The following is a 27431-nucleotide window of genomic DNA, read 5'->3' as shown; positions in this document are numbered from 1 at the left end:
AAATTATTTTTTTAAAATGCAAGAAGCAACAGACTGGGATCACAGAATTTTCAGAGTTGTTCTATATAATGTTTCAGATCAAATGTGTTTTAATTTGAATAACTAGGTTGGAAGATCACTAGAGAAGCGAAGTGCATCCATACTGTTTGGGCCCATATCACTGGAACACCAAGCAGAAGATAAGAAGATGGTTTCAGTTCCACAAAATAATGTTAGTGTTCTGAAGGTGTCTTATACAGTGAGGTGAGTACATGCTAGCTGTGCGCGTTGGGAATCTGTAACAACTATCCACTAGGATCCATCGTCACCGAAGGCCAGCACAGCATAGTGATTAGAATGTCAGACAGGTATCTGGGAGACCCGGGTTTGAATCCCCACTAGCTGTGGAAGCTCAGCCTCAGCGGTGGCCACTCAGCCTCTCTCAGCCTAACCTACCTCACAGGATTGTTGTTGTGAGGATAAAATAGAAGCGGAGAGAATAATGTAGTAAGCTTCTTTAGGACCCTACTGGGGAGAAAAGCAAGGTAGAAATATCTAAATAAATAATGCCACAAGAAGCAAAACACAATGACGAGCAATGTATGTTCGATCGGGGTCAATCCTCAACTCGTTTCAAAGACTGTGACCCTGTCAATGATTCAAAATATCCAAGAGTTTCTCCATTATAAATTATTGTATCAACAATTTAAGTGATTGATTTAAAAAGAAATCCTGGAGTAGCATTTCTGATTCTTCTTGGATACAGAAAATTGAGAGTACAAAACACAAAGGCGCTGTAACAAAAAAAGATCCTTGGTTCGCATTTTAAAATTCTTTTAATTCTTCCAAACTACACTTCATAAGCTTTTCTTTTTTCCTCTTGAAGGGAACGTCTAGGACCATGGTGGGATATTTCATCATACCATAAAAAGTGGACAAGACAGATTCTCAAGGATGTTTCATTTCATATAGAAAGTGGCCAAATAATGGGCATTTTAGGAAATTCTGGTAAGTAATTATATCTGTTTCTAAGTCAACATGTCAGAGTTACTACATTAAAGAGCCAGTATGGTGTAGTGCTTAGAGTGTTGGATTAGAATCTGACTAGACCCGAGTTCAAATCCTCACTGTTAGTCCAAAACCCATACCAGAAACTAGAATTATCATCACGAATGATGCCAATCAAAATAGTTTCTGGAGGGTAGCCATGTAGTTCTGCAGTAGAACTGCAAGATTTGAGTCTAGTGGCGCCCTGAAGACCAACAACATTTCCATCATATACAAAGGGAGCTCTCACTCTCAAATACCTTGAATATCATGTTATACCTTGAAAATCATGTTGGCTTTCAAGTTGCTACTGGACTTAAATCTTACAGACCAAGATAATGAGCTTTGTATTAGTCCTTCATCCCAACTGCTACTGCTGCTGTAATGAAGGATATTTTATTCATTCATCCATGAAACTCAGTATAAGGTTCAGCATTAGCCCCAGCGATTCAAAAAGAAACAGGGTGAGGGATTTGGCCCAAGGCCTCCAGATAAGCTTGTGGTAGAACAGAGGTGATTTCCTGAATCATTTTTCACATTCTTAATTACTATTTTACACTAGCTCCTAGTGGAGAAACGTGTCCTGAAGGATTTAAAAATACATTGCTGGAAACCATTGGAAGAAAATTCCTCACTTAGTAGAAAGGGGCTCTTGAATACAATCAATTGCATTACCCAGAATTCTTTGATAGTTTAAATCCAAATGTAACTTTCCTATTTACATGAAAGATAATTACATAAGGAAAATACTGACATCTTGTCCATTCCAGAGTTTAATTCTTTTCCAAATAATTATATATAATTATTCTATACAAGCTGTGCATCATCTATATGTATGTTCACATCTACCAGATTTCCTGCACTTCCAATGAGGCCCCAAAGCAACTTATATCATTCTTTTCCATTTCCCCCTCAAAACTGAGTGAATGTGTCAGGCTCAAAGTTACCCAGCGAGATTCCATGGCAAACTGAGGATCGGAACCTGGGCTACCCAGAGCCTAATCTGCCACTCTAGCCGCTATTATCACGCTGACTCTTGTATAAGATATTTAAGACCAAATGTCATTCTTTAGAGACCTATCCCAAACCTTAAACTGCTGTAGGAGAAGGTGATTTAGCTGAAAAACAATTCAAATTGTGCCCCATATATGAAAGTGGTTTCTGATTGGTTTCATAGTGAGTAACTTGGTGATATTTATTGCACTGTAGTATTTTAACTGCAGCATCCCTGGAAAGGAAGGTGAGCCCACATAAATAAAAGAGTATTTTGATAGTAAAGTAACACCTGGTACTTATGAGTTGGCACTCAGGTTCAACCATGGATAGGATGCTAGCATAGAAGCATGCTAGCAAGAGGTCAGGAAAATGAAAATCTGTACATGCATTGTAAATATTAATAGTATTTTATGATGTTTGTTTTTATGTTCTAATTGTAACAAGCTTTGTGGTGGAAAAACAGCTTACACGTCTAATATCTCCTACAGGCTGTTTGGATCAATTGATTCCAGGAAAAGCTGATGTAGTCCTGCACCCATGCTAGCTAATATTGAGGACTAGGAGGGTGTGTAGCTACCATGGTTACATGAATTCAGCGGCATCTATCCTAAATCTATTGCTTAACAATATGGTTGTGTGACTGAACCAAGTTATTGTTTGTACTTCCAAATCTATGGAACCAGAATAAGACTCTGAGCTTCCCTTGAAGGATGTGATGCTTCAAAGGCAACCTATAGGGTTACTAATCAGCCAGAAAAGAAAACCCAACCTGGGTCGAATCCACATTACTCATTCTAAGTCGCATGTTCCCCGCATTCCCCACGCAATCCCGAGTGCCGGTCACATTACCTCATTAAACAGACGCATTTCATTCGCATTTCTCCCGAATATGTGGTCACAGGTTTTCAACGGGAGTTTCACGGTGGCCATGAACGGGCCAATGCGCAATTTATGCGTTTTTTTTAAAAACCACCCCCCTTCCTGTCTCTCCGGCCATTCCGAGAGTTCCTATTGGCTGATTCAACTTGCAAGTGCTCCGTAGTCTGCAAAAGACTGTTTTTGACTTCATAGCATTGGATTTATTGAGTATGCTGTTTCTGAATCAAATCTGGTAGTTTGAAAAATCATTTTGGGGTGAATCCATCCTCAGAACGGACTCGTGAAACTTCCTTTTTAACTGTTTTTTATTTTTTTATTTTATATTACTGTAATATCGAAATTACAAAATATCGAAATAATGACACTCCAAGGAAGTGAAACTTCAGTAAAATTCAGGCACTGAACTGTCCTGCATAGGAAATGCCCACGAAAGCTTCCAAATTTCCAAAAAAGAAATGGGAGAGAGACATCAGTGCTGTCAGTGGGGGAAAGAGAGGCATCATTATCTTCAATGATGTTTCTTTATAAGGCAAGATCGAAATAACGGAAAAGTGCGCTCAAAAAAATAAAAAAAAATGGGCGGGAAAAAAAGGTCCCGCCCAAAAAAAGCGGTTTTCGAGTGGCCGTGTGACCGGAGGGACGCGCGAGAAAGACGGATTGGAAGCAGGAATGTGAACGAAGAGGAAAAATTGCGGATTGGAGGCAAACGGAAGATATCAGATAAACGTGCGGGTAATGGGTGAATGTGGATTCGACCCTGGCCTGCACTTGTCCTTCTAACATTAGGTTTGATCTGAAAAAAATCAACATGTGTTCATGTCGTGGAGCTACTGTGACCTCCTAATCACTTCAGTTCAAACTGTACTTGAAGGAACAGCTACAAGGGCTGTTTCAAATGCTGGGAGAACATAACTCATAACAATTTGCACTAGGATCTGGGAAAACAACTCTGCTGGATGCCATAGCTGGAAGACTGAGCCATAAGAGCAATTTTGTTGGGCAAGTTTATGTCAATGGACATGAGTTGCATCAGGATCAATTTCAAGACTGTTTTTCCTATGTTCTCCAGGTATGTTTTTAAAATGTTATTTACATAGTGGATTTTTCCACTCCTTTTCTGCACATTGTGTACACACAGACATGAGGAACATATAGAGATCTGGAGCATGTTCCTTTTACACATTCAGCCTACATGGTTTCCAGCCATCAGAAAAAGGGACTGACCAGTGGATTTTAGTTATTGTGATCCTTCTCCTTTGCACCAGATTGACTGTACAGAAGCCAGTGAATTTATATCTTTAGGCCAAGAGTCCCTAAATTGGGCACAATTGTGCCTACTGACACCTTTTGCTTAATTATGCCTACTGACACTTTCTAAAAACTACTGTTGCCTGCTGTGTTTGTAGAAAGTGGGTAGGCCAGGTGTGGTTTTTGTAAAGCATGGCTTCTGATTGGTCATTGCAGTATTGATTGGCTGTGCAGATTTTTAAAAACATTGTTGTGGTAGAAACTGCTTCTACAGCACAAGGATCTTCACTGTATGGCTGAAGGTAAGCTGTAGCAGCCATTTTGTGGCTGCTTCCATCTTCTGAAGCAGCCATTTTGTGGCAGCCATGTTGTTGTGGCGGCCACCACATTGTATCAGAATTCCAGATGCGCCCACAGGCTTAAAAAGGTTGAGGTCCCCTACAGTGCTAAAATAGCTGCATTTTTTTCTCTTTTAGAATGATACTTTGTTAAGCTACCTCACCATAGAAGAATCTTTGACATATATTGCCTTGCTGGCACTTCAGAAGCATTCCTGTGACTCTATAAAGAAAAAGGTCTGTACTTTTTTCTTTTTGAACATATATCGGATGAGATGTCTTTGAGGAAGAATGTGAGACTGCAATCCTATTCACAGTCTGTTTGAATTCTACTGAAGACTATGAGAGTTAAACAACAGTTTGCAGGATTGCAGCTCAAGAGGGGAGGACGTGGGTACTTTCTTATTTCTTTTGAAGATGAAACAGATAAATTAATATCAGGGAAGTCTGCTTCTTCTCTAACTGAAAGTCAGAAAGAGTCAAGAAACCAACAATGCAATTCTAGACAACGTTACACCCTTCTGAGTCCACTGAAGTCACACAGCTGATTGGAAGCAGCACCTACTGCTATTATATGGGGAGTCTATATACCCTTGGAACAGCTGTCAGTTCCATTGCAGAAGAAAAATACATCTCCATATATATGGAAGCAGCTTGCTTGGGAGCAATATATACTCTGTAGTATTTTTTAAAATCATGGTTCTGTGCTAGAAAAGTGAAATTGTGTGACTTTGTATAAAATATCCTAATTAGGTAAATTTGCATTTATTTCTTTTTTGTCTCTGTTAGTCCCAGCCTATCCGCTCAACCTCCAGCATGTGACATTTTACCAGGAATTGCCACACAGTTTCAAAACTTTCTTCATAGCTGTAAGAGCTAGGAACATGCTTTTGGTTTTAAATGGATGGAAAGGTTTCCAGGTAGCTAAATTTTGTACCCCCACATGAATCACTGGATTGTGGAATGCACACAGACCTAATTATGGAGTGTGGTGACTTTGATCTGAAAAGGATTAAGAACTTCCTCCCACTCCAACTCAGAGCCAAGCTACAAGAGACGCCTTACACAGGTTGGACACTTGTCAGCTTACCTCAAGTTTTGATGGGAAATGTAGGCATCCTGGTTTTACAGCTTGGCTCTCCATTGCAGCTGCAAGACCAGGATGCCTACATTTCCCATCAAAACTTGAGTGAAGCTGACAAGTGTCCAACCTGTGTCAGGCGTCACTTGTAGGTTGGCTCTCAGAGAGGTAAAAACACAAAGTGCTGAAGATCCAGAGGAGTTAGCCGTGTTAGTCTATATTAGCAAAATAGTAGAGTCCAGTAGCATCTTTAAAACTAACCAACTTTACTGTAGCATAAGCTTTCGAGAACCACAGTTATCTTCATCAGATGCATGGAGGGTAAGAAGAACAGCAAGCTGCTGAATTGGAATTCATATTTAAATTTGACTCCGTCAGACTTGGATTAAATAGAGACTATGAATGGTTATCTCATTATCAGAAGTAACTGATTTCATTAACAGAAGCAACTGATTTGCATCTACTCCACCCTCACCACCTATATATATCTGGCCAGTTTCTTCTTACCCTCCATGCATCTGACGAAGAGAACTGTGGTTCTCGAAAGCTTGTGCTACAGTAAAGTTGGTTAGTCTTAAAGGTGCTACTGGACTCTTAAATAAAATGCTGAAAGTAACTGACAGTGCCATCCTAAGCAAAGTATGCCCTTCTAAGTCCATTGAAGTCAATAGACTTAGAACTCTGTATTTTTAATGTATTTTTAACTCTGTATTTTTAATTGAAAGATGATTGAGCAATCAAGCAGAAAATCTTCACCTGAGGCTTTTCCTGATCTGCCACTGTTTTTGCAGGTTGATGCTGTTATGGCTGAGCTAAGGCTCAGTCATGTTGCTAACAGTGTAATTGGAAGCCGTATTTTGGGGGGAATTTCTGAGGGTGAGAGGCGCCGTGTTTCAGTTGCAGCACAATTATTACAAGATCCCCGTGAGTACAGCACATAGCTTTTCCGGAAAAAAAATTATTCCAGCCTTTTTAATTAAGCTGTCACTTGATACGCTTGCCTACCACCCATCTCTACCAAATGTTTTGCAATAGAACTTTCTGTCTGCCACAGAGGCAAAGTCTAATGATTCTCCCTATCTTGAAGAGGAGCCCAGTGTATCCAGTTGTACTTATCAGTGATTTAACACAGTTTGCATTTCAGTCTCTGCTTGGGTCCTCCTGGGCCCAACCAGTTAAGGCAAGAGCAAGATTTGAGCCCAGTAGCACCTTAGTGACCAACAAGATATTCAGAGTGTAAGCTTTTGAGAGTCAAAGCTCCCTTCGTCAGGGTATTGTGTCCTGGAAAACCTTGTCTGTCTCTAAGGTGTTACTGGACTCAAATCTTGGTCTTTGACTGCTGACCAACACAGCTACCCACCTGAAACAGTTTGAGCAAATGATTTACAGTAACACAATCCTTTGAATAGGATAAGGAATTAGTACCACTGGATATGAGGAGCTGCTCAGTGGTCCATCCAGACCATTTCTGCCAATGCTGATTCACAGAAGCCCTCTGGAGTTTCAAGGAGGCTATTTGCCTGGCTGCTTAGGAGCTTTTGGTTCAACACCTGTGTTATCTTTACGAGGTGATTACTACCACAACACTCCATTCCTCCGTCAAAGCCCATGCCACATCCGTTGTCTTGTCGTTGTCTTGTTGCAAGAATCATTGAGACGAGAACTTCTCACATTTGCACATCCACTAAGACTAGGCTGATGCTAGCATAGATATATCCTCCAGGCCATCCAAGTTTGGAAAGTAATATACTCATACTCCTTAATTGCTAGCCAAAGAACCAGTATTGAAATTTCACATGGAGGGACAGATATTTGTGTGTTAAAAGTCAATTTTTTTGTGGCGCATGCTGCAAAATAACAGGGTAAGACCATAGGTCCGAGCTAGAGCATCTGTTTTGCATGCTGAAAATCCCCTGTTCCATCTTGGGTATTATCCAGTTAAAAGGATCAGGAAATAGGTGAAATGAAAGATCTCTACCTGCAACTTCAGAGAGCCACTTCCAGAGTAGGCAAAAATGACCTTTCTAGGCAATTGATCTGACCCAGTATAAGGAAGTGTTCAATAACCCTAGATGCTAATTTCTCAAAGTAAGCATTGGTATAAAACATTTTTAGTAATGTTTGAGATAATTTTTATTTACTTTATTTAAAGTCCACCTTTCTCCTCAGTGGAGACCCAAATTGACTTTACATATATATGAAAAAATATTCCATTTATCATGAAGAAAGTAAATCTTAATACTTTCATCTTAACTTACCATGGACATTGAGAGAATTACAGTGCATTCTAAGCAGAGTTACACCTTTCTAAACCCATTGATTTCAGAGAATTCAGAAAGCAATAGCTCTGCTTTGCGCTGTTAATGAACAAAGTAACTAACAAATGAAAAAGTTTTAATAACAGAACTACACATTACTTTGGCAATAACATTTTGAACTTGTTTTTGCTTTGTGAGGTTGTTAAATCATTTACAGAGGAGGACTGGTGGTTGATTAAGAGCACACAACCAATTTTCTTCTTTAAGGTCTCCCCCCCCTCCAGCTTTTTCCTCCTCCTAATTTTTTCTGGCTGCAGAACTGACTGGGGAAAGTGAAATAGACAGAGAGAAATGGTGACTGGAGAAGGGTTAAGCCTTATTCTAGTCCAGTGACTGTCCCTGGCAAATGCTGTGAGACTAACACAGAATTGGGAATCCTATATTTGTCTTTTAACATATGTACAGATTTGCCCTTAGCTGGACTTTCAAGAACTATTTCTACTGTTTTCATAGAGGTCATGTTGCTAGATGAACCAACAACTGGTCTGGACTGCATGACAGCTAATCAGATTGTAATGCTGCTTTCAGAACTTGCTCAGAAAGGCAGGATAGTAATTATTACAGTCCATCAGCCACGATCAGAACTTTTCCAGGTAAGAAGTATCCTATTGCAATCCTTAAGCTTAATAATAGGAAATTTGAATGTACACCAAATAATAGGACATACCCAGCCACACTGCTCAGCAAAGTTTATGCCTTCCTCCAGTCTAAGGAGCCTTTCTTCAATTTAAGTGAGTTTGCCTCCAACCAAAGAGCTACTTAATATGGAGGAAAATAGTAAAGAGTCCAGTAGCACCTTTAAGACTAACTAACTTTACTGTAGCATAAGCTTTCGAGAACCACAGCTCTTTTCGTCAGATGTACCTGATCTTAATATGGAGGAGGGATCCTTAGGCTGGAACAATGCTCCTTGGAGGAAAGAACCTTGGAGGAAACTCATTCAGGGGTCCTATCACGTACACACAGATTTACACATGTGCAGAGGCTTATTACTGCTGGTGCCTGAGCTCTTCAGAGCTTTGTATGTATCTGAGCCTTTCTGAACGCTAGATTTCCACAATTCCTTTATCACATACATTAAATATGCAACTCAAAGCATACTTCCTTGGGAAAAAAATCTATTACTATGCATTGTCAATTTTTCAAAACCCTGCTCTTCTAAGACAGTTTTTCACAGCAATGCATTTTTGTTTGTTGTGTTTCCCAACAAGGTATTTAATAAAATTTGCATCATGAGTTTCGGAGAATTAGTTTTCTGTGGAGGTCCATCAGACATGATCACATTTTTTGAGAGCTGTGGCTACTCTTGCCCTGAACATTCCAACCCCTTCGATTTTTATGGTAAGCATTTCTCGACTAGGTTAAAAAAGAGAGCTGCTTCTAGTCAAAGAAAACGGAGGAAATGTTTGGGCTTGTTGCCAGGGTAGAGATAATTTATTCTTCCTCTTCCTGGGCAAAACAATTACTTCAGCTGTTCTATTTTTGAAAATTTCTTTTATCCACTGCAGCTCAGGGGCCACGAAGTTTTTCAGAGTTCTGTGGTCTAATTCTTATTTTAAGCAGATATTCTTGCTGAACATAATATCAGGTTTAGTGTCCATAGAAAAACCAGAGTTTTATAATGTTAATTTTTAATTGGGCTTCTTTGAGTAACACTGCATACACTTTCTGTAGTTGTGCTATGAGGTTTAAGGCAAAGGAAGTACAAGATGTGTTCCCTAGTTTGTTCATATAGAAAATCTAGAATCAAAAAAGGACAAGCAGGGGAACTGTAAGACTTTTTTTGGGGGGGGAATCCCATCCATTTCCTCCTTGCTTATTGAGTCTTTACCTGACCCCAGAGTGTGGATTTAATGATCTGCATCCCAACGTCCCAGTTTAGAATTAGATATATGATAATTTACTGCCTGATCCACAAATCAGTGAAACTAGAGTATTTACTAAATTTCAGTCTATTACTGCTGCAGTTCTAAGAACGCTTATTTTTTATTTTATTTTTTATTTATTTACTCTATTTATACCCCACCTTTCTTCCCAAGGTGGCTTACATAATTCTCCTCTCCTTAATTTTATACCTACAACAACCCTGTGAGGTTAGACTGAGAGTGTGTGACTGGCCCAAGTCACCCAGCAAGCTTCCATGGCACAGTGGGGATTTGAACCTGGTTCTCCCAGATCCTAGTCCAACAGTCTAACCACTACACATATTGGCTCTGAGAATGGGACCCACCAAATAAAATGAGACTCGCTTCTGATTATACCTTTTCAGGATTGTTCTCTAAATCCATATAAAGTAGATCTAGGTTGAACTCTTAAGTGTGACCTTTGACATTTCAAGAGCGCAGTGCCATTCATGATGTATAAAGCAATTTTGGGATAAGTGATCACGAAACAAAACTGAATTATGTAAAAGTGATTGAGTTTTCTATTTGCATACTATCCTAAGTTGAGGCCAATTCATTCTGTGTCAAAGCATGTACAATCTGGCTTTAAAAATATGCAGCCTGCCTTTAACATACCCTGGATGTTAATTTTAGTACTAATTCTTTATTACTGTCCTTGTCAAGAACAAGTAAGGGGTAGCAGAGTTTAATAGCTAGGCTTGTTGCTTTTGCAAACCAACATGGGAAAAAATGGTACCAGTCTTCATAATTCTCTGATGGACAACTAAATTACAAAAACTTTGTAGTTCTTGAATTTTATTTTGAAAGCAAGAAAACTCATAGATGGAGATACAGTGCAGAGACATGGCCCCTTGTTTCCACGTGTCTGCCCTATGAAACTTCTGTTGTGTAATAGTGAGCTGAAATAAAATAAGGTCACTCAGTTCTTGCCAGTCAGTGCACATTCCTTCAGCTTCTCCGTGTGACATTGTGTGTATTAGTCAATTAATCAATTAATCAATTAGTCAATTAATCAAGTCAATTTGCTTTGAAAAAGCAATGGTCTCTTGAGCTGTGCTGTGAAACACAAAGAAACTTTTTGTATGAAGATCAAACAAATGTAACCATTAATAACAATATGATTATAAAAGCTAGCAGTGATAATCTAGAACGGGAAGTTTATTGGGCATTTCTTCAACAAATAATCTGCATGCCACAGAAGGGAAATTACAGCACCGTATGTATTTATATTGGTTTTGGCAAACTAAACTATCTTATAGGTGGAAAATTTGACTAACTCAAAGGGTCTAACTACATATTAAGTTTCCCCTGAGGATGTCCATGGGTCAGGTCAAGCATTCACAGCTAGTGAGCTGTGAAGGACACTAATCTTGCAAGCAAGCATACTTGCAAGCAAGCATACTTTTGTGGCATAAGCTGAAGAATAAAAATGCATTCATACAAACTAAAGCAGGGATTAATTCAGTGCTATTGGATAAATTTTTCAGTGGATCTGACATCAGTAGACACTCAAAGCAAAGTGCGTGAACTGGAAACTTACAGCCGAGTTCAAACTATTTCTACTGCCTATAAAAGTTCAGAATTATTTCTTAACACTCTGGAGGCCATTGAAGAAACAAAGTGCAAAGTAAAAGACCTACCACCTATACCTTTTAAATGTAAAGATTCCCCTGACTCTTTCGCCAAACTATGGATTCTCTTAAGGTAAGTGCTTGTCAAAGAAATCAGTGGCCATGTATGCAAGGTAGGCTTGCCGTTTGCCCACCCACAGCAGTTAAATGCCTGTCTTCGGCCCTAGTCTCCCATCATTGAGACAAAATGTCTGAAAAATGACTTCTGTAATAACACTTCAGCAACTTCCTCATATTTCTATGGTTCTTACCCTAGAGATTAGGGGAAATTCCTAGACTGTCAACCGAAAGTGATGTCACATCTTCCCCAAATTCCACCCTTTCCAGCAACCAACCTCAAAATCTTCAGGCTTTTCAAGGCAGTGCTGGCAAGTGGCAACCCTATGTAAGGCCTATTTCAGAGGAAGCATTATCTTGGCCTGCATTGGCAGCATTAGCACTGTGCAATAATTGGCGTTTATTTTCAGGAGGATCACAAGAAATTTCTCCAGAGACAAAGTTGGGCTAATCATGCGCCTTTCCCAAAACTTATTGTTTGGCCTTTTCATGGCATTCTTCCTCCTGAGGCTGAGTGATGATCTTCTTAAAGGAGCAGTGCAAGATCGTGTAGGGTTCATTTACCAATGTATGAGTGCTCCACCACATACAGGAATTCTCAATGCCCTAGCTCTGTGTAAGTTTCTACATTCTTATGATCAAAAACTGCAGAAAAGGTCTTTTCCAAAACACTATTGAAGAGATACATGTGCTTCATCTAACAATGGCTAACTTTGTGCACATTCCAGTTCCTGCATTACGGGCTGTGGGAGACCAAGAAAGCAAAGATGGTTTATACCAGAAATGGCACATGTTGCTTGCCTACGTACTTCATTTCCTGCCCTTTAGTGTCATCAGTGTTGCACTTTTTAGCATCTTTATTTACTGGTAAGTGCATGGCAGATAAGAAGTTTTTTCTGTATATAAATTGCTACGTGTCAAGGATCAGATTTGTGCTGTTGTCAAATAACACTTTGCATTCTCAGAAATTTGAAGAAGGCAAGAGTAATGGCACTGTGGATTCCATTCTATCACTCTGTCTCATGGTAAAAAATGTGGCCTTTGTTGTAAACTCATTACTGCGTAGTACAGATTGATTTTCATATTTGGTAAAACTACAGAGTACAGTCCTTCTGGGAGTGTACCACTTTAGCATGACAAGAATATTTTTCAGTACTCACTCATGTAAAATACTCTGTTCTGGTCATCTGTATGATATTCTTCTGTCCACAGTAGTTACTAGTGGAAAATCTACTAGCAGAAACCTATTTCATGGTGATAGAATAGAATAGATAGAAAAATAGAATAGTAATAATATTGCTTCTTTTAAAAAGACATGATTTTATTTTTACAGGACTGTGGGATTGCACCCAGCTGCATCAAGTTTTGGATATTTCTTTGCTGCTGTCACAGTACCTCATATAGTAGGAGAACTGCTTACACTTGTTTTTCTTGGGGTAATTCAAAATCCCAATGTGGTCAATGGAGGAGTAGGTCTACTTAACGTAGCAGGAGTCCTAGTTGGAAGTGGACTTGTAAGGTAAGGTAAAGCATTATCTGAAAATTGGGACTATACTATTGGGATGTATTGTTTGATTATTTATTTCATCTATTTATTTTGGAAGTCAAAACAAAAAAAAAACTTACAAAATTAATCTCTTTCCCCCCTCTATTTTTGTTGGGATTATAATAACACTGTTTACCACTCTGAGTGAGACACTAATCTGTCTAGAAGTATATAAGCACAGTTATTACTACTACTACTACTACTACTACTACTACTACTACTACTACTACGGGACTTAAGACTGAAAATAGCTGTTCTGAAAAATGCAAATCCAGGAATGCTGCCAAAAATGACTTGATTGTTGTCATCTTCTGTCTTTCCCAGAGATATTCATTGCTAATGTACAGTAAACAAGTGCACAGGTGAGAGGAACTGAACTTTCCCCACCGTATCTCCCTTCTGTGCATCTTCACTTCTAATACTTTCCTTTCAGCCTAGCTCCAATAGCAAAAGAACAAGACGTGGGCCTGCTATTTTCAGAGGCAGCCCCATGTCTGCCATAAAATCTAATTCCAGTTTGAGTTGGAATACAATACAATACAATTAAACATTTTTAATTACTGTTGATTTCAGTGAGATTGTTATGTTCATGCTTAAGCTCTGTCAGTGAAATCTGTGGAATTTTGAAATGCTTAGAGATTGTGCCTTGAAATACTATCAAATACTTAGAAATTTTATTATTATAGTAAGTACTTGGCCATGAGCTCCAAAACAAAGGATATTTGGTACCTGTACTGGGGAATGAAAAATCTAGAGAGAAATGGGTGCAGGGAGGAAGGTACGTGCTACGGACATTTCTGGAGCCCCAGCGTTCAAACGGCTTTGGTTAGAGGCAGCAGCAAACAGCACATATATTCTTTTATGTTCTGCTTGCAGCTCAGCGTTGACAGGGCAGCAGAGGGGAGGAGGATCCAGTGGCAAAAACACCCAACACAACTGACTGGCGTAAAACAGGCCACAACTTTATTGAAATTACAGCTAAAGGAGCATTGGCGACACATAGGGGTTGGATCGCGAACATCAGCTGACCCACCTGCCAGCTGATGACCCACCAGCCCCCTCAGACCCCATGGTCTGCCACCAAGGAGTGGCATACCATGGGCTATCACATGGGTATACACCCCTACGTGAACCCCTGCCACCTGGGAGTGAGCCTGCCCAGCAGCCCCCGAGCTGGTCATGCACCACCATGACTCACCCCAAGATTTCTTATGGGAATCCTCTTAATGAGATAGAGCCCACAGGCCACATCTCCCCCCCAAAGGGATCTGATCCCAATGAACAATGCTGCAAAAGTTGTGACAAGAATTAATATCAGACATAAAAAACCAGCAATGAAGGGAGGATCGGGTGGGCTTTCGCCATCCGAGCCAAATGAGGCAGGGCGACGCAGGGCTCCTCTTTTTATGCCAGCCAGCCGGAACTGAGTGAAAACTGCATGCCTCAGGTCCAGCAGTCACTCTGCCCCTTCCCGGCCGCCGATGATTGGCTGGCCAGGAAATTTGAAATGATTGGCTGACAGGCTTCCCCAGGGGCCCTGGGAAGCCCGAGCATGGTGGCTGCCGTGCCTCATCCCCACCGCCACCCCTGTGAGCCACAATCGGGCTGTCCAGGTGAGTCTGAAGGCCATTACTTCTTTAAAGAGAATAAACAACTCTTATTCCAAAGGCCAAAGTAGACAGAGGGGATGGGAAGTCTGTTTTGAATTTCCCCTTGCCTTATCTCCCCATGCTCTGGTGCTATTGTCCAAGCCTGGCACATATTCAGTAGCTGAGCTGGGCTGGGAAAAAAGTGTCCAGAGAGATGGAGTGCAGGAAAGTAAGGTGACGAGGAAGATCAACTTCATGTACTCCTTTTGATGTAAAATATTTACACCTCCCCCCCCCCAATTATTTATGAATAGGGAACACAAAAACCTGCTTCCGTGTCACAAGTAAACTATTACTGGTCACTCCATGTTTAAGTAGTCCAATAATTTCTGGTTTTACCAAAGTGGAGTAAAAGTGTACAACAGGCAATACATATCTCTGGAATAATTTTCATTTCCAGATAACCCTTCAGTATTGGACCCAGAAAAACAATTAATGCTTGAAACATTAGACGGACCTGAGAAGAAATTAAGCAGCAGTTACTGTTCAGTTGCAGCAAATGTTCATTAATTTTATCCCATTTGTTTTCAGGAGCCTAGAGGACATGCCAACTGCTTTTAAGATGCTAAGTTATCTTACATTTCAAAAATACGGCAGTGAAATTCTTATTGTGAATGAGTTTTCTGGATTAAAATTCACATGTGGTGGTAAGTGCTAAAAATATTCCCCAGACTTAAATACTTCTACTTCTCCAAGAGATGTGATGTTCCAGGGCCAATTGTTACCTAGGTAGAGTCCTTTGGAGTAGAATGCAAAGAAGATTTAGTATTTACTTTATTTAAAAGTATACAACACAGGTGGTGGCAAAGAGACACTCCTCAGAACAGCAGATCCACTCTCTCACATCTCCGACCCAACAGGCTGCGTCAACTAAATCAGTGTGTGCGCTTGTCTGGCTCTTCCAGCATCTACATCTACAAATTGAAGTTCCCTTGCACCTATCACTTCTGGCATCAAGCTAAAACATGTTTGTTAATCCACAGGTTTTAACTTAGCATACATGGCAAGAGAGCAGGCAGTTTGCTTTTATGCCGTTTTCTTTTTATACTGGTTTTATTTTGTGCTATTTTGAAATCCTGTTAGCTTTATTGTAGCTATTTTAGTTCACCTTTGTTTATTGAATTATTTTATTTTTGATGTTAAATTGGATTTTTATTGCTTTCAGCTATCTCAGGCAAATTTGGAGAGTGTGGGATATAAATCATTTCAATAAGTAAATAAAATGATCAAAATGTGGAAGGAATAGAACTAATATGCACTCACTAACGTAAAATGAAGTTTCCTTTGTTTTCTGCTCTTATATTTGTTGGAAGAGCACTAAACAGAGAAGCGCTTGGCCCACCCTTTGGAATCTGTGCACTGATCATAATGGAGTTAACTCCAAGTTTCCAAGCGGTTCATGTACAATCCTGTAAATGGGAATATACAGAAATCATGGAGAAGTGGCTCCAGCTACCACAGCCAACTGGAGAAAAGCCTTGAGGAAGCAATATGAGACTTCCAGTTTGCAACTATGCTTAGTTCTGTCACACCTTCAGCCCTTCATTCCTGAGGGTATTTGCAACAGCTGCATAACCAGCACTGCTACTTAATTCTTCATAAATACTTAAATCACACTGTTATGTTTTCAAATAAATTATACATTTAAAATAAGCAATACAGCATCATAATGTAAAAATACCCTTTTGGCAGGTCTCTCCAACATTTCCACTGGAGTTGAGGCTTCCTGTCCGTTTTCTCATGGGACTCAGTTCATTGAAAGAAACTTTCCAGGAGCAGGATCCCGCTTCACAACTGACTTTCTACTATTATATGCTTTTCTCCCAGCGCTCATAACTCTAGCAATTATAAGTTTTAAAATAAGGGATATAACTATTCTTAGGTGATGCAAGTGCCACTAAATAGTTTGTGAAAGTATTGTATTTTGTATACTTTTGTGGAACCTGAAAGTACAGCTTATCGAAGCTTTTCCCTGTTGTTGAATGATTAAAGTGTAACAATGTAGTCTTCCATTGATATTATGGTAAAAAACAAGAGTTCTCTTAATTCTCGTTGGAAAATTGAATGGATGATCCAAGAAGAATCAACTTGATGGTTATTCTTCTCTTTCTGTGATATGACCAAGCATGCATTTTCACTTACTCTTTTTAGGCTGTGTTAGGAACAAATCTTAAGTATTATGATGAAAAGAGGGAACTGTAGATGCTTTGAAATAAACAAAAAAATCATTATCACATTCAGTGTTACTTTGGTTTCATAAGGTTGTATTCATGTTTAATACATTCATATCTGTGAGTCTGAGAAGAATTGTGTGTATAGAGGTGTGCGCAATTTGAAAATCTTGCCCAGTATCACCTCTTCCTGCAGGATTCTATAAGCTCCATAGGCTCCTTAGAATAAAGGAAGGTTCCCACATACTATTTTTAACTAGTAACTCAATGACATTCTTCCCCTTCTGGAACATTTTTAGTCCTCATATGGCTATTTTTAAATGTATTTTTTCTCTTTTGGTTATTTGACGAAGTCATATGTTTAGTGATCCCTGTGTCAGTAGTCAAACCCCTTCCCCACACTGCAAGTGCAGTTTGTGGATATGAAATATCATAAATGTCTTAGACACTGTTTGGCCCTAAGCAGAGGGGATGCCAACTGGCCCGGAAACAGGAAAGTTACCGAGCCATAAGTCATAGGGGAAATGACTGACGGCTCCCATGCCCCAGAGAGCAGCAGACATAATGAGGCTTCCTCAAGAGACACCTCCCTGCCTAATCTCATCAATATCTTCCTCCACTTTTCTTCTCTCACTTACTTAATCAGGCTTTTTGGCACATCTGATGGCCTTCCTGTCCAATACGTACCAAATCATTAAGCAATATTTTTACCTATAGACCATTCCAGATAGTCATATCAAACCCTTCCCAAGTTACTGATCATCTCCAGACAAGCCATTAAGCCATTCTTTTGGGAGCTATACTGCAGCATTGCTCCAGGATATGTTTTGCCCTATAACTGGGCTGCCCAGCCATGTGCTCAGCATGTGTGTGCCTTAGTAACTACTCACGCACCCTCACCCCTTTTGGGCTTCTTCTCTCCATGAAACACTGCTTGTTTTGCTGCTCCTCCATGGACCTTCTCCTCTTTAAAACTGGTAATTACCGCCCTTCTCCCAAAACTGCTTTCCCATTTCCTCACTGTTTTCTTAGTTAGCTTTGTGTGTATGCTGCGTGTGCTTTCTATTCCTCTGTTAATAAAAAAAACCTTTCTAGTAGAACATCTGCCTGATTATTTGAGAGTTTTCTGAGGGAACAATCCTGGTGTACATAGGTGGTGATTCCTCTCGCTGTGTCTCATTTAATGCTAATTCCCTCAACTCACAAGGAGACCCCTCATTAGGGTAACACCTACTTTGTCTGTGGGTGGCCCAGTTTTGGTGATATTATCTACACAGTGGCCAGTTAAGCAGGAAATACAATCAAATTACCTGTGATTCCTCACATGCTCCCAGTTTATCTGATATTAAATAATACAATATACCTAATAATAATAACAACAACATTCAATTTATATACCACCCTTCAGGATGACTTAACACCCACTCAGAGCAGTTTACAAAGTATGTCATCTACTGCTATTTCTCGTCATGTAGCATCTGGGTCTCTTCTTAGTAAGAATGACTGATATTAGAAATTCAGGCATAATTCATTGGTATTCATAATTTACTGATAACTACAGTTATGATGAACTATTTGCTATATGCATATTACATATTTTACCACTGTACAAAATCTGCGTAACTTCAATGTAAAGGCACAAAATACAACACTAAAGTTGAAAACTGGATGAGAGTTAGGTATCTCTTTCAGTCAAGAATCAAACTCCATTTCTTTCCAGGTTTTTGCAGCATCCCTTTTGTACTGTTCTAGTTCCTAAAATGGAAATAACAACAAAACATTAACAGTCATGTCACATTAACAAATGCTGTCTGTTTTTAATCTAAACAGGTTCCATTTCCTTCTTCATTATATCAAAAACAATGGATAAAAGCCAGTCCCTCACCTAGGCACACTGTTAGGCATCTGCAACTCTTCTGTGCAGAAGGGTTACAAACAGGAAAGGGGATTTGATTGTTGTAAGGTTGTGAGAACAGGCAGATTGGAGGATGGCTGACTGGTTGTCCCTATAGTGTCCTTTTAATATTCGTTGCTCTTGAACTGCATTGTGTACACTGACATTTTCTGGGGAAAAGATGCCTTCACAGTGCCCTACAGAAGAAAGTAATCATGGCACTCATATGTTTTACAGAAAGGTATTCTAACAATACTAACTCCCATGACACTTGCCAAAAAAGATTCACCATAGTTCTTTTTTTAAAGTAAGCATAGAAAACCAATTTGATATTTCAAGTGTCTCTTTAATAACAAAAATATGTAAGTCCAATAATTATAAATACAAGTTAATATTTATTTCAGCACAAGCTTTCACAAGTCAGAGCTCACTTCCTGAAATAAATGTTGTTAATCTTTAAGGTGCTACTGGACTTTTAAATTATGCTATAATAGACTAACATGGCTTACCCCTTGTGAAGGATTGGGATTTGGAATTATATGCAAATAGTATAGCATGATATGGAGTTTATTTGCTGTCTTCACTATTCTCTTTTCTGGACCAAACGACAAGTTATGGTGGTCATGGATCCAACCTGTGGCTGCTGATACACCATTTTAGGAGAGAATTTAGCCATTTAAAAATTTCCATGAGGACCTGATCATGATTGGGCCCATGATGCAATGGCACCATGAAATATTGCCCCCCTCCACGCCTTTTCATGTGTCAAAACACCCCACATAGTGTTGAAACAGCTGAATTCTCCTCTAAAATGTCGTAATGAGTAGTTTGGTTCTAAATCAAAATTGTTTCTATAGGAAGGTATACTAGAATATGTGAGAAAACTTTCAAAAGTTTATTTAAGGATTCTACAAGCTATCAAACATGTATTAGTTAGAGTGCTTATTCCCTCCTATAATGTCTTAGTTATGTTTTTGGACATCACCTTGTCTGCTTTTTAACCAGACATAAGTCAAGAGGCTGACACAATTTACAAATAAACTTTATTTCTTGCCTTTGAAGGGGTTAAAAGATTGTTTTGTAAAGAGGCATTAAACTATTTTCAATTGTACTACACATCTTATGCTGGGCACAGTCAGTAGGAAAAGGATATAATTAAAATGTATGAGTTGAGAGGCAGAGGGCTAATATCAGGCAAGCTTGCAGACTTTTGTTGCAACCCTTAAAGTCTCAGCCTCTCCCGGAAACCACACTCCTTTAGCCTGCATTTTCAGAAGCCAGCCCCTGAGACCTTGGATTTCCTAAACCAGCACTTCTGGCAGTTAATCCCTGCCTGAATCAAAGCAGCACTTCTAACAGATTTCTACTGTCAACTTCCTTTTCCCGTTCCTTCAGAGTTCCATTGGCTCTGATTAGCTGTTACCTGCTCTTCACACACACTCTAACCAGGCAAGAAGGGGCAGGATTCTTACCAGTACACCGCATCCCTATTAAGTAGTCACAATCCAGTACACAGAATTATGCATACTTAACGCAAAGAGAAATCAATGCATTGTGGTCAAGGAGTAGGAAGAATCAAATCAATTAATATAAACATTAAAACATAGCATTACAGCACTATAGAACAAACAAGTCCAAAAAGCCAGATTTCTGCTTTTTTAAAAAGTTCTTTATATTGTTTATTAAACTGTATTGTTTATTAAATAAGCCATAGATGGGCATTCTCTGTGGCGGCCCCTGCCCTGTAGAATGGTCTGCCTGAGGAGATCAGGAAAGTCCCCACCCTCCAGGCTTTCCACAAACAATGCAAAACCAAACTATTGAAAAAGGCTGTTTACTCAAGATAGGAGGGCTGTATTGTAGGAAGGGGGTCTCAGATGTTTCGCTAATGAGTTAGGCACCACAGACCTCACCACTATGTTGCCTGACATATTATCCGTTGCTTTAAATATGTACTCCTATATACTACCTGTGCTTCATGCTGTCTAATGTCAGTCCTAGAATTGATTACGTTCCGTTTCAGCATTTCTTCAGTTCTGTATTGGATCCTTGCTAATGCTATGTCTTTGTAAACTTGCATTTATTTACCCTATGTATTGTTTATGGAAATGCCCTTGATACTGTATGGAAATGTCCTTGATAATGATTGTACTAATCTCACGCTCTGTAATCTGCCTTGAGTCTCAGTGAGAAAGGCGGACTATAAATGACATAAATAAATAAAATAAATGTTTTGTTTATTGAATGTCCCAGCAGTTGATTGTTGATCATATTGATATACACTGTGTATTCAGCCTTGAGTCTCAGTGAAAAAGGCAGACCTTAAATAATGTAAATAAATAAATAAAACGTGGAATATAATAGCAGTATCTATAAATCTTAATTATAATAGCAGTATCTATAAATCTTAATTATAACTGCATTGTAAATGAAGATAAATGTTTTTAATCTGTTCTATAACTTTAAACAAATAGCGGTTTTATCTTTTAATTTCACAATCTGACTGTATTATATGTCATTCTAATATTAAAATCTGTTGCTCTAGCAACCGTATCTCAAGAGTGCATTATTCTACTGCATCCATATCATTTCACTTTTCATTATTATCTACTGCTTACAATTTCAAAGACCAGTTATCCACATGCTACTGAACTGAGAAATGTGCTAACATGCTCTCAAGTACAGTCCAAAGGTTCTTCCATGTCATCAGCCAATACAGTCTGAGTCTCTAAAAAGATTCTCTGTACCAAAGCAGTATACCTATGAACATCAGATTCTGGTAAGAAGTACCATGGGAGGCTTCTTGATATCATGCCCTGCTCGTGTGCTTTCAAAAGTGTATGGCTAGCTGCTGTTGGAATAGACTGATCCTTATTTATTTAGGATACTTTGTACATCACTGTTCCATTTTAAAATAAATGTTAAAAGCAGCAAAGAGGTGTAGGGAGGGCGGAATAGAAATAAATAAATAAATAAATAAATAAATAAATAAATAAATAAATGAAAGACTAGCAATTACATAAAACCACAGAAAAACATCTTCAGGGTAAAGTAATAATACACAGCAAGAATTGCTCCCCCACCCCAACACACGCAATCCAAAATCAAATGTCTTCAAAAAGAGATCCAGAGGCGATAGCTGTGTTAGTCTGTAGTAGCAAAATAGTAAAGACCAGTAGTACCTTTAAGACTTATGCTACAATAAAGTTGGTTAGTCTTAAAAGGTGCTACCGGACTCTTTACTATTCAAAAAGAGACATGTTCATATACTCTTTTGAAAGGTTTGGAGGGATGGAACCAATCCCAGAGCGGAACTACAAGTGACAAAAGGCACAGGTTGGACACTTGTCAGCTTCCCTCAAGTTTTGATGGGAAATGTAGGCATCCTAGTCTTGCAGCTTGGCTCTCCGACTGCTGTCCAATGGACTTTTCAACTGTCACTTGTCCAACATTCCTCCAAACTGCCTATATTTCCCATCAAAACTTGAGGGAAGCTGACAAGTGTCCAACCTGTGCCTTTTGTCACTTGTAGTTCCGCTCCCAGAAAAGGGAGTTTCACAGCTAGTTTGCTTTAGAAGCCTTTGATACTTGCCTATCCAAGCACAATGATTACCTGTAAGCTGTGAACTTGATATTCTAGAAGGAATGTAGGTGAAACATTCCTTTCCCTCAAGCAGAGCACTTCAACCCTGTCTGGATACAAAGCTACCTCCAGAGCAATAATGCATGCAAGGAAGCCTGTTTTCATGACTGAATATCTTGCTGAATTAGAATACATACATCCGCAAGAGAAAGGGTAGTTCCTCAAAGACAAAGAAAATCTGATGCTTTCACAGCAGCAGATTCTCATTTCTTTCCTAATTTTGTAAAATACTTGAATTCTGAAACACCAAACAAACGTCAAACAAAGTCATCAAAAGAAACAACACTGAAGTCCAAAAGTCAGCAAAGTAAATATTTAATGGGACAAATAAGCCAATAAAAACCCTATTGGGTTGTGCAAGTTTATTTTATCAGATTAAACCGTATTATGAAATCTCAGGTAAACATAATATGTTTATTTTGTAATATGAGAAAGAAAGGATGACAGCGTAACAGTCAGTATAATAGACAGTATAACAGAAACAACCATATTCACCCCAAAGGAAGACAAACCTGCCCCCCCCCCCCCTATTTCTGGCTTTCTAAAAAAAGTAGAAGCGTTCTTACAAATCTTACATTTGGGCATATACACAGTGGGTGCTCTTCTCTTTCTGCATTGAAGCTTTCTCACACCAGCCAGGACGTTCTGGGCAGAGACAGCAGAAAGCCCCCACAATACTTGCTGGACTGGCAGCAGTCCTAGGAATCAGACAGTGGGTGTCACCCTATGCCCCACACCTTCTGGCCAGTACAAGAAGGTATGAGACACAGATTAGACAGTGCCCCTGGAATCAGCCCCTTTACAAAGAGGGGAGGGCACCCCCACCCCCACCCCCACTGTTCTCTGGGCCAGCTGGCTGCCACTGCGTTCTGCTCTGTTGCCTCCTGGCTGATGACAGAAGATGCAAAGTTGAAACAAGCAGGTGCTTCACTCATGGTTATCCATTTTTGTCTTTAGTCTCCTTGGGGTTTTGTGTGTGTGTGTGGGGGGGGAGTCATCTTATATCCAGGAACATCTTCCTTTCATGTAAATATGATCTCAGAAATATGATTTCAGAAATTCTTCTGAAAAGTGTGTCAAAGCGGTTAGAATATCAGTCCAAGATTTGGAAGACTCAGGTTCAAATTTCTATTCTGTCATGAAGCTTGTTGGGTGATCTTGAGCCTGTTACACACTCTTAGCCCTAGCCTGGAGAACTGTATCTGCAGCCCTTGGCTCCTTACAGGAAGGGCAGGACAAAAACATACCAGATAGATTCTACAAAGAAAACAGCCACTCACAGGCAAGCTGCTTTCACAGGAGCAAGCAGGATTAGACAGATTCATGGAGAATGTCTACTAGCAATGATGACTAAAGGGAACCTCCACATCCAGAGGAAGTAAACCTCTGAATACTAATGCTAGGGGACAACTTCAGAAGCTGGCGTGGCTCCTATGCTGTTTGTTGGCTCTTCACAGCAACTTTGGCCACTGAGTGAAACAAGATTATGGTCCTGGACTAAATGGGCCACTGTTCTTATCCAGCAAGGCAGCTCTTAGGTCTTTATGGTTACAAAGTGAATAAAACAGGGTTAACATACCTGTAACTTATGTTCATCGAGTTCTTCTGTGCTGACACACATGGGGACTGCGCAGGCGCAGGCCAGCCGCCGGAGAATTTTCTAGAGCTTCCATGGCTCCGAAGGGGCCGTTTGTCGCGCGCCTCAGCGACCGTTTTCCCGCCCAAACGGTCACATGCTCCTCCAGCGACCAACGGCCCCTTCCCTCAGTTCTCCTCTGCCGCCGCTTGACCAACACACTTAGCCGTAACACCTTAAAGTACATCAAATTCCGTTACAGCCACCACATCTTTGTGCATTGGATTTCACAGCGGGGTAGGAGGGAGGGTTGTGTGTCAGCACAGAAGAACTCGATGAACATAAGTTACAGGTATGTTAACCCTGTTTTCATCTTCGTTCTTCTGTGCCTCCACACATGGGAGTGTACCAAGCTTCACACAATGAGGAAGGTGGGGTGAAGTCCAACACAATTTTATTGAACAACAAGAATAACATAACATACACATAGACATATATACAGTTCCACAAGAAGTGTAGAAACATATACGTACTCAGTATTTACAAAAACTATATACAGAGATATATACATATATACATATATATACACTATATCACCCAAGGTACCCAGGAGGTACGCAAGGGGCCACACCCAAGACTCTCCTAGGAAAAAAGGGAGTGTAGGACAGCCCTGGCCACAGATACATCCTGCTCCACATTGACATCAATGGCATAGTGCCTGACAAAGGTGTCTGCAGAGGACCATGTGGCCGCCTTGCAAATGTTAACTAGGGGCACACCCCTGAGGAGTGCCGAGGAGGATGCTTGGGACCGCGTGGAGTGGGCCCTGACATGGAGCGGGCAAGCCACCCCTGCCAGGGAATAGGCTTTGCTAATGGCCGTCACAATCCACCTAGACAGGGTCTGTGAAGAAGCCCTGTTTCCCTTGTCTTTGGCCCCAAAACATACAAACAGGTGAGGACTGGAGCGAAACCCCTTTGTCCTATCCAGGTAATAGGCTATGGCCCTCTTCAAGTCTAGGGAATGGAGGGCCTTTTCCCCCTTAGAGGAAGGGTGAGGAAAGAACGCAGGCAGTGAGATATCCTGCGAGAGGTGGAAGGCGGACACCACCCTGGGCAGAAAAACCAGGCTGGGACGCAGGACCACCTTGTTGGGATGAAACACCAGGAAGGGAGGGTCAGATCGCAGCGCAGACAACTCACTGACCCTTCTGGCCGATGTCACAGCCACCAAGAACGCCACCTTGTAAGATAGTATATCCAAGGGGCAGGTAGCCATTGGTTCAAATGGAGGCAACATGAGACGTGAGAGCACCAAGGACAACGACCACTGAGGCACTGGCGCCGGCACAGGTGGGTAAAGGTTGAACATGCCCTTAAGGAACTGGCGGGATTGTGGGTGAGAGAACACCGTAACACCCTCAACTCGGGTGTGAGCAGCCGATATCGCTGCCAGGTGGACCTTGAGGGAGGAAACCTTCAAGCCCAGGCCACGCAAGTGGCACAAATACTCGAATACAACCCCTAAAGGGCTGCTGTCAGGCACCACTCCTTTAGCAAGTGCCCAAACTTCAAACCTGCGCCACTTGGCCGCATAAGCGCGCCTAGTGGATGGCCGACGGGCGTTCAGGAGGACCCTCTGTACCTCGTCCGTAAAGCCTACAGGGGAGGAACGATCCGCCAAGCTGTAAGGTGCAGCTTCCCTGGGTCGTGGTGGACCAGGCTCCCGTTCAGGAGAAGGTCTTGCCGAGGGGGCAGACTGACATACGTCCGTTGGGACATCCGCAGGAGCTTCGGGAACCAAACCTGCCGTGGCCAAAAGGGGGCCACCAGAATGCAGTCCGTCCCGTCCTCCTCTATCTTGCACAGGACCCTGGGGATCAAGGGGAATGGAGGAAACATGTAGTGCAAGCCCCGCGTCCACGTAAACTGGAAGGCATCCCCAATAGAAAGGGGGGCGCTTCCCGCCCTGGAACAGAACGTGTGGGCCTTGGTGGTCGCTGCAGTGGCAAACACGTCTATCACCGGACGACCCCACATCTGAAAGATCGGCCCAATGTACTCTACGTTCAGTTCCCACTCGTGATCCAGCAAAAGAACTCTGCTGAGGGCATCTGCCCGGGCATTGTCTGACCCCGCCACGTGTATAGCACGGAGCGACACGCCATTCCTGATTGCCCACTGCCAAGTGAGCGTGGCTTCCCGGCACAGGGCCATGGACACTGTGCCCCCTGCTGATTCACATAGTACATGGCAGTCGTGTTGTCCGTCTGCACCAACACCTGGCGATTTTTCAGCAGTGCTGTAAGGGACACAAGCACGAAACGAATGGCTCTTAGTTCAAGCACATTAATATGGAGGGTCTTTTCCCTCTCAGACCAGACATCTTGCACACATACCTCACCACAGTAAGCCCCCCATCCCAACAGAGAGGCATCAGTGGTAACTGTGACGTCATGATGCCGATACCCAAAGGGGGTCCCTTTAAATAAATTGTCATCAGACAGCCACCAGTCCAAAGAGGATAAAATGACCCTTGGGACAGAGAACTTAAGGGACGGAGAGTGCTGCTGAGCATCATACTTCCGCACAAACCAGTTTTGGAGAGGCCACATACGCAGCCTAGCGTAGGGCACCACAGAGGTGGCCGCTGCCATATGCCCCAACAAGCACTGGATAGTGCGCACGGACTGGAAGCGGTTCCTTTTAAACATGGATACCAGACCCCTTAGGGACCGAGCCCTCTCCAAGGGGAGCAGAGCCTTACCCTCCACGGAGTCTAGCAGTGCACCAATGTAGGACACCTTGCAGCTGGGCACCAGTTTGGATTTTTCAAAGTTCACCAGGAGCCCCAGACGTTGGCAAGTGCTAAGTACCAAGCCAATGTCCTGCACCAGCCTAGACTCTGAATCAGCCACGATGAGCCAATCATCTAGGTATGGAAAAATGGTACAACCCTCCTCCCTAAGGAAGGAGACCACAGGGGCCACACATTTAGTGAACACACGCGGGGCTGTGGACAGGCCAAAGGGGAGCACCTTATACCGGAAAACCCTTTGCCGGTAAACGAAGCTCAGGTATTTCCTGTGCTCCTCCCGTATTCCCACGTGAAAATATGCGTCCTTCAAGTCAAGGACCGCAAACCAATCCCCCTGTTTCAGCAAGGCGATCACAGACGCCAATGTAACCATCCTGAATTTGGTCACCTTGAGGAAGGCATTAAGGCCCCTCAGATCTAAAATGGGACGTAAGCCCCCATCCTTCTTGGGGACCAGGAAGAACCTAGTGAAGAACCCCCTTACAGAGTCCTCATAGGGCAATTCTTCCACAGCACCCTTGGCCAAGAGCGACACGATCTCCGCATCCAGCTCGGCCATAGTGTTATTGACAGCTGTCAGGGGTGAAGTGCACCTAGGCAGCCCAATGAATTCCAGCCCATATCCCATTTCAACAATCGTTAAGACCCATGAGTCAG

At 41.3% G+C, this 27431-nt stretch overlaps 2 protein-coding genes across 3 annotated transcripts in view; one reads left to right on the top strand and one right to left on the bottom strand.

The window, feature by feature from the left end:
• Nucleotides 1–28: 28 nt before the first annotated feature.
• On the top strand, nt 29–17981 carry ABCG5 (ATP binding cassette subfamily G member 5). The gene is made up of 13 exons (XM_054983519.1): nt 29–243; nt 866–987; nt 3834–3970; nt 4626–4724; nt 6360–6492; nt 8340–8479; nt 9098–9227; nt 11278–11494; nt 11889–12094; nt 12207–12345; nt 12812–12997; nt 15205–15320; nt 16366–17981. Exons 1-13 carry the CDS (start codon nt 188–190, stop codon nt 16557–16559), a joined length of 1875 nt encoding a protein of 624 aa, XP_054839494.1. The 5' UTR covers nt 29–187; the 3' UTR covers nt 16560–17981.
• Nucleotides 17982–18360: 379 nt separating this feature from the next.
• DYNC2LI1 (dynein cytoplasmic 2 light intermediate chain 1) overlaps nt 18361–27431 on the bottom strand; it is a 35905-nt gene continuing 26834 nt past the window's right edge. For both annotated transcript variants that reach the window (XM_054983532.1, XM_054983542.1), the window contains exon 13: nt 18361–18599. In XM_054983532.1, the coding sequence (XP_054839507.1) occupies nt 18537–18599 (63 nt within the window). In that variant the 3' untranslated portion in view covers nt 18361–18536. The remainder of the gene's footprint in view (nt 18600–27431) is intronic.

The sequence above is a fragment of the Eublepharis macularius genome, chromosome 1, assembly GCF_028583425.1.
Source record: "Eublepharis macularius isolate TG4126 chromosome 1, MPM_Emac_v1.0, whole genome shotgun sequence".
NCBI lineage: Eukaryota > Metazoa > Chordata > Lepidosauria > Squamata > Eublepharidae > Eublepharis > Eublepharis macularius.
This window is presented reverse-complemented; position numbering and strand designations above follow the sequence as displayed.

Excerpts from the sequence above, each read along its gene's own strand:
- ABCG5 (XM_054983519.1), top strand. The coding sequence starts at position 188 with ATGGTTTCAGTTCCACAAAATAATGTTAGTGTTCTGAAGGTGTCTTAT. Across the intron at positions 244-865 it reads AAGGTGTCTTATACAGTGAG|GGAACGTCTAGGACCATGGT; the intron begins GTGAGTACATGC and ends TTCCTCTTGAAG. Across the intron at positions 8,480-9,097 it reads CACGATCAGAACTTTTCCAG|GTATTTAATAAAATTTGCAT; the intron begins GTAAGAAGTATC and ends TTTCCCAACAAG.